Source organism: Ranitomeya imitator, chromosome 6, assembly GCF_032444005.1.
Source record: "Ranitomeya imitator isolate aRanImi1 chromosome 6, aRanImi1.pri, whole genome shotgun sequence".
Taxonomy (NCBI): Eukaryota; Metazoa; Chordata; class Amphibia; order Anura; family Dendrobatidae; genus Ranitomeya; species Ranitomeya imitator.
Window position 1 is genome coordinate 131,396,266 of NC_091287.1, and position 13,637 is coordinate 131,409,902.

The 13,637-nt window shown below is 43.9% G+C and overlaps 1 protein-coding gene across 1 annotated transcript in view; it reads right to left on the minus strand.

Moving 5' to 3' along the window:
• UBA5 (ubiquitin like modifier activating enzyme 5) overlaps positions 1–4,219 on the minus strand; it is a 43,351-nt gene extending 39,132 nt beyond the window's left edge. Inside the window, exon 1 of the mRNA XM_069730104.1 lies at positions 3,975–4,219. Within this exon, the coding sequence (XP_069586205.1) occupies positions 3,975–4,120 (146 nt within the window). The 5' untranslated portion in view covers positions 4,121–4,219. The remainder of the gene's footprint in view (positions 1–3,974) is intronic.
• Between the last annotated feature and the right edge of the window lie 9,418 nt (positions 4,220–13,637).

Here is a 13,637-nt window from a genome sequence, read left to right on the forward strand (position 1 = left end):
ATAAATCAATAGTACAGGTGAAAATAAGAAACTTTGTAATATATCTTATCAGACAACTTTACTTCTTTCACCTTTAATTCATGGGTAAAATTTGTGCACCACAGCTCCACCAGAAATTGTTAACCTGTTAAATGCTGCTGTCAATCTCTGAAAGCAATATTTAATACACACCGACATGGGAACACGTCAGTCCATACGCCCATCGGCGCGCCTGTGCTATGATCGTAGGTCGCCAAGACATTCGGAGGCTTGCTGAAGACCCCTGTGCTTGTCATTACAGGGCTCCTTTTAAACCCTGCCTGTGGCCGATCTTCGAAGTAGACCGTGATTTCTACTATATGCAGAGATGCGACCCCAGTGGATTGAGGGCAAGGGGTATTGACAGAATTCATGGCATCAGGGGTGGCAACCTGAAACAGATTTAGTCTCAACAAGAATGTAGGTAGATTGTCACCCTCGATACCATGTCCCCTGAAGGACTTAACGAAAAAACTCAGCCTCGTTCCTTTTCTGTGACCTGTCCCCTCTGGTGTCTGCTCCGTCTTCCACCACTATCGCTCTTCATGCTCCTTTGTTATTGGGGGCTATACATTCATTGATTTTTAACTGTATTTTTTTAGTTTATCTGTTGGTTTCTACCATGTGTTCCGATATTTGGATCCGTTATACTCATCTTGGAAACATCCTTCTCCTTCCCACCTGCTCGTGTGAAGAGAGACAAGAATCCTGTGGAATCACGTTGCTGGAGGAGTCGGAGCCCATTTTGGTGGAGACAGCGTCATGGAAATTGAGGAGTCCGAGTTGGAGTCGGAGGTTTGGCTTACCGACTCCACAGCCCGGAATACAAGGACTATTACTATGACTCTTTGCTGCCCCTTCTGTGTATATAACTATTATCTGTCTAACCACTGTATGGCGTCTCATTGTTGTCTTTATGGAGGGGGCAGCCCATCACATACCAATCTCACTATTTGCTAGTATCCCCATTATGCAGGGCTGTGGAGTCGGTAAGCCAAACCTCCAACTCCTCCTCAATTTCCATGACACCGACTCTGACTCCACAGCCATGCCATTATGTACACTAGTTTGTCTAGTTCGTTGTTACACTGCTCACTTTACTTCCGGGTTTTTTTGTCCTCTATTGGCCCAGTATTGTTCTCTTGACTTGTTTTTGCACTATGTCCTACAGGTTTAGGTTTCACATAGACTGCTCCATATATGAACGGAGAACATGCGTATGTTGACATTCTGCTGCTATATAAAATTCATATTGTTTGTATTATGTGATGGGGTCCAGACTCACTATGCGTAACCAGGTGTTATTTTTTTATGGCAGCCTACAATATCGGTGCATAGGTAATACCCTATAACTAATTACATCGCTTACCACTAGGTGCTGCCTGTATGCACTTTAGGCCACGTTCACATTAGCGTTGCGTCGGGCGCAGCCGCGGCGACGCATGCATCATGCGCCCCTATATTTAACATGGGGGGCGCATGGACATGCGTTGCACTTGCGTTTTGTGACGCATGCGTCACTGTGGCGCACGCCTCAGGGCGCAGAGGACGCTGCATGATGCAGTTTTCTCTGCGCCAAAAACCATGCAAAAGTGGACGCATGTGTCACAAAACGCTGCGTTGTGCATGCGTTTACATTTGCGTTGTGCGTTTCGTCACCGACGCTGCACAGCACAACGCAAATGTGAACGTAGCCTTATTGTGATCCTTCGATCCTGCTTCCCCAGGTCTCACACTAACCTCTACACTCTCCTTTGCTTACAGTCATGTCTCCTCCATAGTTCCTTAACTGTATCCATATATTTTGTGTCCAGTATGATCGTAATGTGATGTTCTAATAAAATGTATCTGATTCATTATTCAATTTTGGATTTCGGTTTACTCCGTTCAGTCTTCTGTTTTTATATACAGAGATACTGTGGCTTTGCTGTATCACAAGCAATCAGAAAATTGAAGCTTCAAGTCCCCTAAGGCTACTTTCACACTAGCGTTAACTGCAATCCGTCACAATGCATCGTTTTGCAGAAAAAACGCATCCTGCAAAAGTGCTTGCAGGATGCGTTTTTTCCCCATAGACTTGTATTGATGACGCATTGCGACGGATTGCCACACGTCGCATCCGTCGTGCGACGAATGCGTCGTGCTTTGGCGGACCGTCGGGAGCAAAAAACGCTACATGTAACGTTTTTTGCTGACGGACCGCTTTTTCCGACCGCGCATGCGCGGCCGGAACTCCGCCCCCACCTCCCTGCACCTCACAATGGGGCAGCGGATGCGCCGGAGAAATGCATATGCTGCCTCCGTTGTGCAGTGCGTTAAACGCTAGCGTCGGAATCTCTGCCCGACGCATTGCGACGGGGAGATTCCGACGCTAGTGTGAAAGTAGCCTAAGGGAATAAACAAGAACAGTAAAAAAAAAAAAAAAAAAAAAGTTTAAAATAAGGGGGAAAAAAAGTACAAATTATCCCCCTTTTTACCCATTAAAAACGTAAAAAAATAAATAATAAGTACACGAGGTATCGCTGAGTTCCAAAAAGTCAGATATATCAAAATATGAAAATAATTAACCCTATTGGTAAACACTGTAAACGAAAAAAACAAAATAAGTCAAGAACACCAAAAGTGGTAGTTTTCTTTAGCTGCTGCAATTTCATAAAAAAATGATCAAGTGATCAAGAAGTCACTTTATCCCAAAATGGAATAAATAAAAATATTGTTTCCCCCCCCCCCCTCAAAAAATAAAGCCATCACACTGCTCCATTGAGCAAAAAATTCAAACGTTATGGGTCTCGGAAAGCAGCAATAACCCCAAAAATGTATTTTTCTTCATTATTATTTATTTTTTGCAATCCACCGATTTTTTTTTTTCCAAAACTAAAATAATAAAACATCTGGACATGTTTGGTATCACCGCAATTGTACTAATGAGGAGAATCATGTTGCGAGGTCATTTTTATCACAAAATGTACACTGTAAAGACAATTCCCAAAAAAACAATGTCAAACAAAAAAAAAAAACCATATTACCTCCCAGGCCAATGACATTCAAAAATACTATTCTTCTGCGCGGGCAAAGCTGCGAATGCTGCAGCCGATCATTGGCTGCAGCAGTGCGCACATTGTTTGTCATTGTTTGATTGGTAAAATCAAGGGGGACAGTGCCAGTCCGGGAGGCAAGGACATACATTTTTTATTTTAGCTCCACTCTGGGTCCATTAAAGGGAACCTGTCACCTGAATTTGGCGGGCCCTTTTTTCGGTCCGATGGGCGGTGTTTTGGGGTCTTTTATTCAGCCCTTCCTTTCCTGCTGGCCACAATATTGTCTTGAAGTTGATTCGCCTTCCTCCGTAGAACACGCGTGCGCAAGGCAATCTTGCCTTGCGCACGCGCAGTATACTTTGCCCAACTGCGGGCAAAGCCGAAAAGCATTAGTGCGCATGCGCCGGTGCACTATGTCCCGGAACACAGCAACATACGGGAAAGGAAGGGGTGAATAAAAGACCCGAAAACACCGCCCATCGGACCGAAAAAAGGACCCGCCAAATTCAGGTGACAGGTTCCCTTTAATAAGGAATTGTGCCGTAGGTGACGACCCCAAGGCTCGGGCTGCACTTTGGTTGTGTGACATCAATTGCACAAACCACATTTCTGTGACGATTTCCAAGCTGCAATATTGTTGGAAAAAGGCAAATTGCAGCAGGACACAAGCAAGTCACTGGCAACTTCCATTGTGGTCTACGGTGGCAGAGCCCGGAGCGACCAGGAACAGGCGGGGACGGCTGCATTATCCCACAGTGATATTCCAACCACACAAGCAGGTGTACAGCCCTAGCCTGAGCCCTGGGCTACAGTGACGTCACATGACAGGAAGGTGACGTCACACATCTAATGGTGGTCACTGGGAGCATGCAGTAGGTGCAGCGGTGTCACCCTGCTGTCTGGCAGGAGCACAGGTACCTGTATGGGTTGGAGTCCACCACCTCCGCACTCATCTGCCCAATCTTAGCTCTGTGTGCTCCATGTCTGCTCCTGACCCTGCTCAGCTCCTCTTCTAGCTCCCGCACCCTGGCCTGCAGCTCCTGCACCAGCCTGTCAGTAGCCATGGCCGCACTATAGAGCAGCACTATAGAGCAGCACTATAGAGCAGCGACTGCGAGCTCTGAATTAGTCACTGCCGCCTGGAGAGACACGTCTGCAGTCAGGAAGAGGCGGGCCTGTCCGGCACTGCAGCAAACTACATCTCCCAGCATGCCTGCAATGTATTACTCAATCATGGCATGCTGGGAGATGTAGTTCTGCAGGTGGAATAGCACCAGGAGTTTGCCTGAGGCCAGCGAGTGCGTTGCTATGAGTGGTTTCTTCATGATTCATGAGTCTGACTCCTGGGCCTTATAGTTCTTCAGCTGGAGCCTGAAGTTGCTATATAAAACTTTATTGAGATAACACTTTGGGGATCAGCGGAGAACTTGCCAGTTTCCAATATGGCCGCGGCGGCACTTTACTTCCTGAAATACGTCACTAGTTGTTTTACCCCCATTAACTGCATTGGCAATAAAACACGAAACAAAACGATGCTGTAGTTGATTTCTTCTTTGCAATTGTTTTCTGTTTTTTTTTTTTGTAGGTTTCACAACAAAAATTAAAAATAACAATAATAAAATCCAATGCAGCGAGGTGTTCTGCACCAATACACAGTGATGCCCCGCTTCACATTCAGGTCGCTCCAGCCAGGCCCAAATAGGTTCTGGGCATGAGAACTGGCATCACAGTGTGCAAATAGCTAATTTTGACAGGTTTAAATAAGCAAATGGTGTTTTTCTTCAGTTAATACTATTTGGGCCAGGCTGGAGTCACCAGAATTTGATGTGGGCCATCACTATATATGTAATGATGATGGGAGATCAGTGGCCCAAAGTCATTTAACCCCTTGAAGCACTAGTTATTTATTAAAATATGTGAAAATTGGTTATTTGACCACTTCGATGCCCATTCTGATATGCAGAACCCATTTGGACAGGCTGGAGTGACCTGAATTTGATGTGGGGAATCACTATCTATGTAATAGTGGTATGAGATCAGTGGCCCACAGTGGTTTATTATATAGATCCCAATAGCACTATGATGTTAAAGTTAGAGGACATTAACCCCTTCATGACATGCGCCGTACTAGTACGGCGCATGCCGTGTCACCCCCTTTGATGTGGGCTCCGGCGGTGAGCCCACATCAAAGTCGCGACATGTCAGCTGTTTTGTACAGCTGACATGTGCGCGCAATAGCGGCGGGTGAAATCGCTATTCACCCGCCGCTATTAACCTGTTAAATGCCGCTGTCAAACACAGACAGCGGCATTTAACCGGCGCTTCCGGCCGGGCGGCCAGAAATGATGTCATCGCCGACCCCCGTCACATGATCGGGGGTCGGCGATGCATCAGGAAGGTAACCATAGAGGTCCTTGAGACCTCTATGGTTACTGATACCGGCCTGCTGTGAGCGCCCCCCTGTGGTCGGCGCTCACAGCACACCTGCATTTCAGCTACATAGCAGCGATCTGATGATCGTTGCTATGTAGCAGAGCCGATCAGGCTATGCCAGCTTCTAGCCTCCCATTGAAAAATGGCACAAGTAAAAAAAAAAAATGTTTTTAAAAATATGAAAAAAATATAAAAAATATAAAAGTTTAAATCACCCCCCTTTCGCCCCATCCTAAATAAAATAATTAAAAAAAAAACCTACACGTATTTGGTATCGCCGCGTTCAGAATCGCCCAATCTATCAATAAAAAAAGCATTAACCTGATCGCTAAACAGCGTAGCGAGAAAAAAATCCGAAACGCCAGAATTACGTTTTTTTAGTCGCCGTGACATTGCATTAAAATGCAACAACGGGCGATCAAAAGAACGTATCTTCACCAAAATGGTATCATTAAAAACGTCAGCTCGGCACGCAAAAATTAAGCCCTTACCCGACCCCAGATCATGAAAAATGGAGACGCTTCGGGTATCGGAAATTGGCACTTTTTTTTTTTTTTTTAAGCAAAGTTTTGAATTTTTTTTCACCACTTGGATAAAAAATAACCTAGACATGTTAGATGTCTATGAACTCGTAATAACCTAGATAATCACAATGGCAGGTTAGTTTTAGCATTTAATGAACCTAGCAATAAAGCCAAACAAAAAACAAGTGTGGGATTGCACTTTTTTTGCAATTTCACCGCACTTGGAATTTTTTCCCGTTTTCTAGTAAAAGACATGGTAAAACCAATGGTGTCGTTCAAAAGTACAACTCGTCCCACAAAAAATAAGCCCTCACATGACCATATTGACGGAAAAATAAAAAAGTTATGGCTCTGGGAAGGAGGGAAGTGAAAAATGAAAACGCAAAAACGAAAAAGGGCCGCAACTTGAAGGGGTTTTAACCCCTTAGTGACCGAGCCAAATTTTTTAAATCTGACCAGTGTCACTTTATGTGGTAATAACTCTGCAACGCTTCAACAAATCCCAGTGATTTTGAGATTGTTTTTTCGTGACACATTTTACTTTATGATAATGGTAAATTTTGTTCAACATTTTTTGTGTTTATTTATAAAAAATATCAAAAATTTGAGAAAAATGTTAAAAAATTAGCAATTTTCTAAATTTTAATGATTATCCCTTTAATCCAGATAGTCATACAACAGCAAACCATTAATAAATAACATTTCCCTCATGTCGGCTTTACATCAGCACCATTTGTAAAATGTTATTTCATTTTGTTAGCATTTTAGGAGGTTTAAAAATGTAGCAGCAATTTTTCATTTTTTCAAAGAAATTTACAAAATTTATTTTTTTAGGGACTTATCCATGTTTGAAGTGACTTTAGGGGTCCCATATATTGGGAAACCCACAAACGTGATACCATTTTAAAAACAGCACCCCCTGACATATTGAAAACTGCTGTCAGGTAGTTTATTAACGCTTCAGGTGCTTTACAGGAATTAATGCAAAGTGGTATGACAGAAATGAAAATGTGTATTTTTACCACCTAAATGTTGTTAACTTCTAAACAGATTACTGCAGCCGTCAGACTCTAAGGCCGCTATTTGGTCATGAATTGCCATGGCAAACATCAGGACAACAAAATCATGATCTGAGGGCACCAATTGTGACAAAGAAGAAGCCCCCACACTCTGTTAACCATTTATAATGATGTAGTCACTATTGACAGCAGCATCTAAGGGGTTAAACAGATTTAGATGGTGCAAATACTGATCGTGGCTGGTACAGCAAGTTGTCAGCTATAGTGTACAACCGACAGATGCTGGATTGTCATCTGTATGGGGAGGCTATTCTCTTATATCTCAGGTCAGTTAAAAGACGTATTGACGGTCATTAAGGGGTTAAAAGACACAGAGATCAATATGATAAAGACAATGACCGTAATAAGGACAGTTGGTGGGCAGACACCTTCTCCTTTATTAATCCAGCCAATTGGTTTAAGGGACTTGGGGGCTGGGTAGCTGGAATCTTGCAAAGTTTGTTACACATCGCTGCCTTTATCCTTGTCATGTATGTAATACTAAAACTTGTTCTTTGGTGTATTTCTGTATGTATTAGGAAATTCTGCACTAAGACAACTAATGATGATACCAAAAGCGTTGCCACCCCTGCTCTTCTCTACACCGATTTCACAAAGTTATCTGATGAAGATGTTGAAGCCAAGCATATGGCTACCTTCAAAAGATCTCCACCATCATCAAAAATAGTTATCTGTGAATTGTAGCATACAGGGGGGACGGGTATGCCGCAACAGCCATGGCTGGTAACATGGCACCAGTCATGTGAAGACCGTACCCCTCAAGCTTATAGCTCGGGATAGTACCTCTGATGCTGCATATTAGCTAACAATATTTATCTAGGGGGGAATGTGAAGGAACAAATTAAGAAAGATTCTCCATTTTGTGCTTTTTTACTCCATTTTGCTGTTTTGATATAAATTTTGTTACTAGGCTAAAATTCACAGCTGTTATGAGAACTTGATTGGTTCAACCTGGACAGGACATGATACCGAGGGTGTACTGTTCTACGACACTTTGACATACAGACTGTTCCTGCATTTTTATAGGTTAAGAACCGTGAGCGTGTTCTTATGCTGATTGGTTGATGTATAATGTCTATGATTATGAAAAGTGATACACAATAAACGGGGGCCAGAGATCTGCTCGATCCCCCCAAACAGAGACACACGTCTCCGTCTGGTCATTTTAAGTTGCCGGCAACGCCCTGTAGATTAATTTGGAAATCACTGAGTCAACTGTGAAGGATCACTTTAGATCCTCCCTTAACAGGACTATAGATTGTGCTCTTCTAATATTGATAGAGGTATTTTTCTCCAGGCATAAAACCAGATTGATCTCAGTGCACAATAGAGAGAATTACTTTATTGAGCCTCATAGCTAGGATTTTTGGTAAGTATGTTGAGGGAGGATCTAAATTGATCCTTCACGGTTGACTCAGTGATTTCCAAATTAATCTAAAGGGCGTTGCCGGCAACTGAAAATGACCAGACGGAGATGAATGTCTCTGTTTGGGGAGGATCAAGCAGATCTCTGGGCCCCCCCCCCCCCGTTTATTGTCTGACTTTTCATAGTCATAGAAATTATACTTCAACCAATCAGCATAAGAACACGTTCACGGTTCTTAACCTATAAGAATGCAGGAACAGTCTGTACGTCAAAGTCTCGTAGAACAATACACCCTCAGTCTCATGTTCTGCCCAGGTTGCAACAATCAAGGTCTCATCAAGGTCTCATAACAGCTGTAAATTTTAGCCTACTAACAAAATTTATATTCAAAACAACAAAATGGAGTCGAAAAGCACAAAATGGAGAATCCTTCTTAATTTGTTCCTTCACATTCCCCCCTAGATAAATTTTGTTAATTAATGTCCAGCATCAGAGGTACTATCCCAAGCTATAAGCTCGAGGGGTACTGGTCTTCACATGACTGGTGCCATGTTACCAGCCATGGCTGTTGCGGCGTACCCGTCCCCCCTGTATACTAGAATTTATGAATAACAATTGTTGATAACGGTGGTGGGGATCTTTTGAAGATAGTCATGCGCTTGGCTTCAACATCTTCATCTGGTAACTTTGTGAAATCGGTGTAGAGAAGAGCAGGGGTGGCAACGCTTTTGGTTTCATCATTAGTTGTCTTAGTGCAGAATTTCCTAATACATACAGAAATACACCAAAAAACAAGTTTTAGTATTACATACATAACAAGGATAAAGGCAGCGACATGTAACAAACTTTGCAAGATTCCAGCTATCCAGCCCCCAAGTCCTTTAACCCCTTAGCGACCGCCGATACGCCTTTTAACGGCGGCCGCTAAGGGTACTTAAACCACAGCGCCGTCAATTAACGGCGCTGTGGAAAAAGTGAATAGCGCCCCCCAGAGTCGGATTTTCTCCGGGGTCTCGGCTGCCGGGGGTAGCCGAGACCCCAGAGAACATGATTCGGGGGGGGGTTTAACCCACCCCGCATTTGCGATCGCCAGTAATTAACCGTTTACCGGCGATCGCAAAAAAAAAAAAAAACGCGATCTCTTTAATTTCTCTGTCCTCCGATGTGATCGCACATCGGAGGACAGAGAAAAGGGGTCCCAGGTAGCCCCCCAATACTCACCTATCTCCCCCGATGCTCCTCGTGTCTCCCGGTGGGCGCCGCCATCTTCAAAATGGCGGGCGCATGCGCAGTGCGCCCGCCGGCCGGCCCCGCGAGAATCTTTGGGGTCTCGGCTGCCGGGGTAGCCGAGACCCCAAAGAGCATGATCGGGGTCGGTTTTACCGACCCCTGTTTTGCGATCGCCGGTAATTAACTGTTTACCGGCGATCGCAAAAAAAAAAAGTAAAGTGTAATTCTCTGTCCTCTGATGTGATCGCAAGGTTAGGGGTAGGGCTAGGGTTAGGGTTAGGGCTAGGGTTAGGGCTAGGGTTGGGGCTAGGGTTGGGGCTAAATTTAGGGTTAGGGTTGGGGCTAAATATAGGGTTAGGGTTGGGGCTAAATTTAGGGTTAGGCTTCTTTCACACTTACGTCGGTACGGGGCCGTCGCAATGCGTCGGCCCCACATACCGACGCACGTTGTGAAAATTGTGCACAACGTGGGCAGCAGCTGTAGTTTTTCAACGCATCCGCTGCCCAATCTATGTCCTGGGGAGGAGGGGGCGGAGTTACGGCCACGCATGCGCGGTCAGAAATGGCGGATGCGACGTACAAAAAAACGTTTCATTGAACTTTTTTTGTGCCGACGGTCCGCCAAAACACAACTGATCCAGTGCACGACGGACGCGACGTGTGGCCATCCGTCACGATCCGTCGGCAATACAAGTCTATGGGCAAAAAACGCATCCTGCGGGCACATTTGCAGGATCCGTTTCTTGTCCAAAACGACGGATTGCGACGGAATACCAAACGACGCAAGTGTGAAAGTAGCCTTAGGGTTAGGGTTGGGGCTAAAGTTAGGGCTAGGGTTGGGGCTAAAGTTAGGGTTAGAGCTGGGATTAGGGTTAGGGTTTGGATTAGGGTTGGTATTAGGGTTAGGGTTGGCATTAGGGTTACGCTTGGGATTAGGGTTAGGTTTGGGATTAGGGTTAAGGTTAGGGTTGTGATTAGGGGTGTATTGGGATTAGGGTTAGGTTTGAGGTTAGGGTTGAGATTAGGATTAGGGGTGTGTTGGATTTAGGGTTTTGATTAGGGTTATGGTTAAGGTTGACATTAGGGTTGTTTTGGGGTAAGGGTTGTGATTATGGTTAGGGTTAGTGATAAGGATTATGGATCAGGTTGGGATTAGGGTTAGGGGTGTGTTGGGGTTAGGGTTGGAGCTAGAATTGGGGGGTTTCCACTGTTTAGGTACATCAGGGGGTCTCCAAACACGGCAGCCAATTTTGCGCTCAAAAAGTCAAATGGTGCTCCCTCCCTTCTGAGCTCTGCTGTGCGCCCAAACAGTGGGTTACCCCCACATATGGGGCATCAGCGTACTCGGGATAAATTGGACAACAACTTTTGGGGTCCAATTTCTCTTGTTACCCTTGTGAAAATAAAAACTTGGGGGCTACAATATCTTTTTTGTGAAAAAAAAAATATATTTTTTATTTTCACGACTCTGCATTCTAAACTTCTGTGAAGCATTTGGGCATTCAAAGTTCTCACCACACATCTAGAATTAGTTCCTTGGGGGGTCTAGTTTCCAAAATGGGGTCACTTGTGGGGGGTTACTACAGTTTAGGTACATCAGGGGCTCCGCAATCGCAACATAATGCCCACAGACCATTTTATCAAAGTCTGCATTCCAAAAAGGCGCTCCTTCCCTTCCGAGCTCTGCCGTGCGCCCAAACAGTGGTTTACCCCCACATATGGCGCATCAGCGTACTCGGGATAAATTGGAAAACAACTATTGCAGTCCAATTTCTCCTGTTACCCTTGTGAAAATAAAAACTTGGGGGCTACAATATCTTTTTTGTGGAAAAAAAAATATATTTTTTATTTTCACGACTCTGCATTCTAAACTTCTGTGAAGCACTTGGGCATTCAAAGTTCTCACCACACATCTAGATAAGTTCCTTGGGGGGTCTAGTTTCCAAAATGGGGTCACTTGTGGGGGGTTACTACAGTTTAGGTACATCAGGGGCTCTGCAATCGCAACATAATGCCCACAGACCATTCTATCAAAGTCTGCATTCCAAAAAGGCGCTCCTTCCCTTCCGAGCTCTGCCGTGCGCCCAAACAGTGGTTTACCCCCACATATGGGGTACCAGCATACTCAGGACAAATTGGACAACAACTATTGGGGTCCAATTTCTCTTGTTACCCTTGTGAAAATAAAAACTTGGGGGCTAAAAAATCTTTTTTGTGGAAAAAAAAATATTTTTTATTTTCACGGCTCTGCATTATAAACTTCTGTGAAGCACTTGGGCATTCAAGGTTCTCACCACACATCTAGATAAGTTCCATGGGGGGTCTAGTTTCCAAAATGGGGTCACTTGTGGGGGATTTCTACTGTTTAGGCACATCAGGGGCTCTCCAAACGCGACATGGCGTCCGATCTCAATTCCAGCCAATTCTACATTGGAAAAGTAAAACCGCACTCTTTCTCTTCCAAGCTCTGCGGTGCGCCAAACAGTGGTTTACCCCCACATATTGGGTATCGACGTACTCAGGAGAAATTGCACAACAACTTTAGTTGTCTAATTTCTCCTGTTACCCTTGTGAAAATAAAAATTTGTGGGCAAAAGATAATTTTTGTAGAAAAAATGCAAATTTTTTTTTTCACGGCTCTACGTTATAAACTTCTGTGAAGCACATGGGAGTTCAAAGTGCTCGCCACACATCTAGATAAGTTCCTTAGGGTCTAGTTTCCAAAATGGTGTCACTTGTGGGGGGTTTCCACTGTTTAGGCACATCAGGGGCTCTCCAAACATGACATGGCGTCCAATCTCAATTCCAGCCAATTCTACATTGAAAAAGTAAAACGGCACTCCTTTTCTTCCAAGCTCTGCGATGCGCCCTAACAGTGGTTTACCCCCACATATTGGGTATCAGCGTACTCAGGAGAAATTGCACAACAACTTTTGTGGTCTAATTTCTCCTGTTACCCTTGTGAAAATAAAAATTTGTGGGCAAAAAGATCATTTTTGTAGAAAAAAATGCAAATTTTTTTTTTCACGGCTCTACGTTATAAACTTCTGTGAAGCACATGGGGGTTCAAAGTGCTCACCACACATCTAGATATGTTCCTTAAGGGGTCTAGTTTCCAAAATGGGGTCACTTGTGGGGGGTTTCCACTGTTTAGGCACATCAGAGGCTCTCCAAACGCGACATGGCGTCCAATCTCAATTCCAGCCAATTCTACATTGAAAAAGTAAAACGGCGCTCCTTCACTTCCAAGCTCTGCGGTGCGCCCAAACAGTGGTTTACCCTCACATATGGGGTATCGACGTATTCAGGAGAAATCGCACAACAACTTTTGTGGTCTAATTTCTCCTGTTACCCTTGTGAAAATAAGAATTTGTGGGCGAAAAGATCATTTTTGTGTAAACAAAAGCGATTTTTTATTTTCACGGCTCTACGTTATAAACTTCTGTGAAGCACTTGGGGGTTCAAAGTGCTCACCACACATCTAGATAAGTTCCTTAAGGGGTCTAGTTTCCAAAATGGTGTCACTTGTGGGGAGTTTCCACTGTTTAGGCACATCAGGGGCTCTCTAAACGTGACATGGCGTCCGATCTCAATTCCAGCCAATTCTGCATTGAAAAAGTCAAACGGCGCTCCTTCACTTCTAAGTTCTGTGGTGCACCCAAAAAGTGGTTTACCCCCACATATGGGGTATTGGCGTATTCAGGAGAAATTGCATAACAAAATTTATGGTTACATTTCTGTTTTTACACTTGTGAAAATAAAAAAAATGGTTCTGAATTAAGATGTTTGCAAAAAAAAGTTAAATGTTCATTTTTTCCTTCCACATTGTTTCAGTTCCTGTGAAGCACGTAAAGGGTTAATAAACTTTTGGGGTCCAATTTCTCCTGTTACCCTTGGTAAAATAAAACAAATTGGATCTGAAGTAAAAAATTTTGTGAAAAAAAAAAAG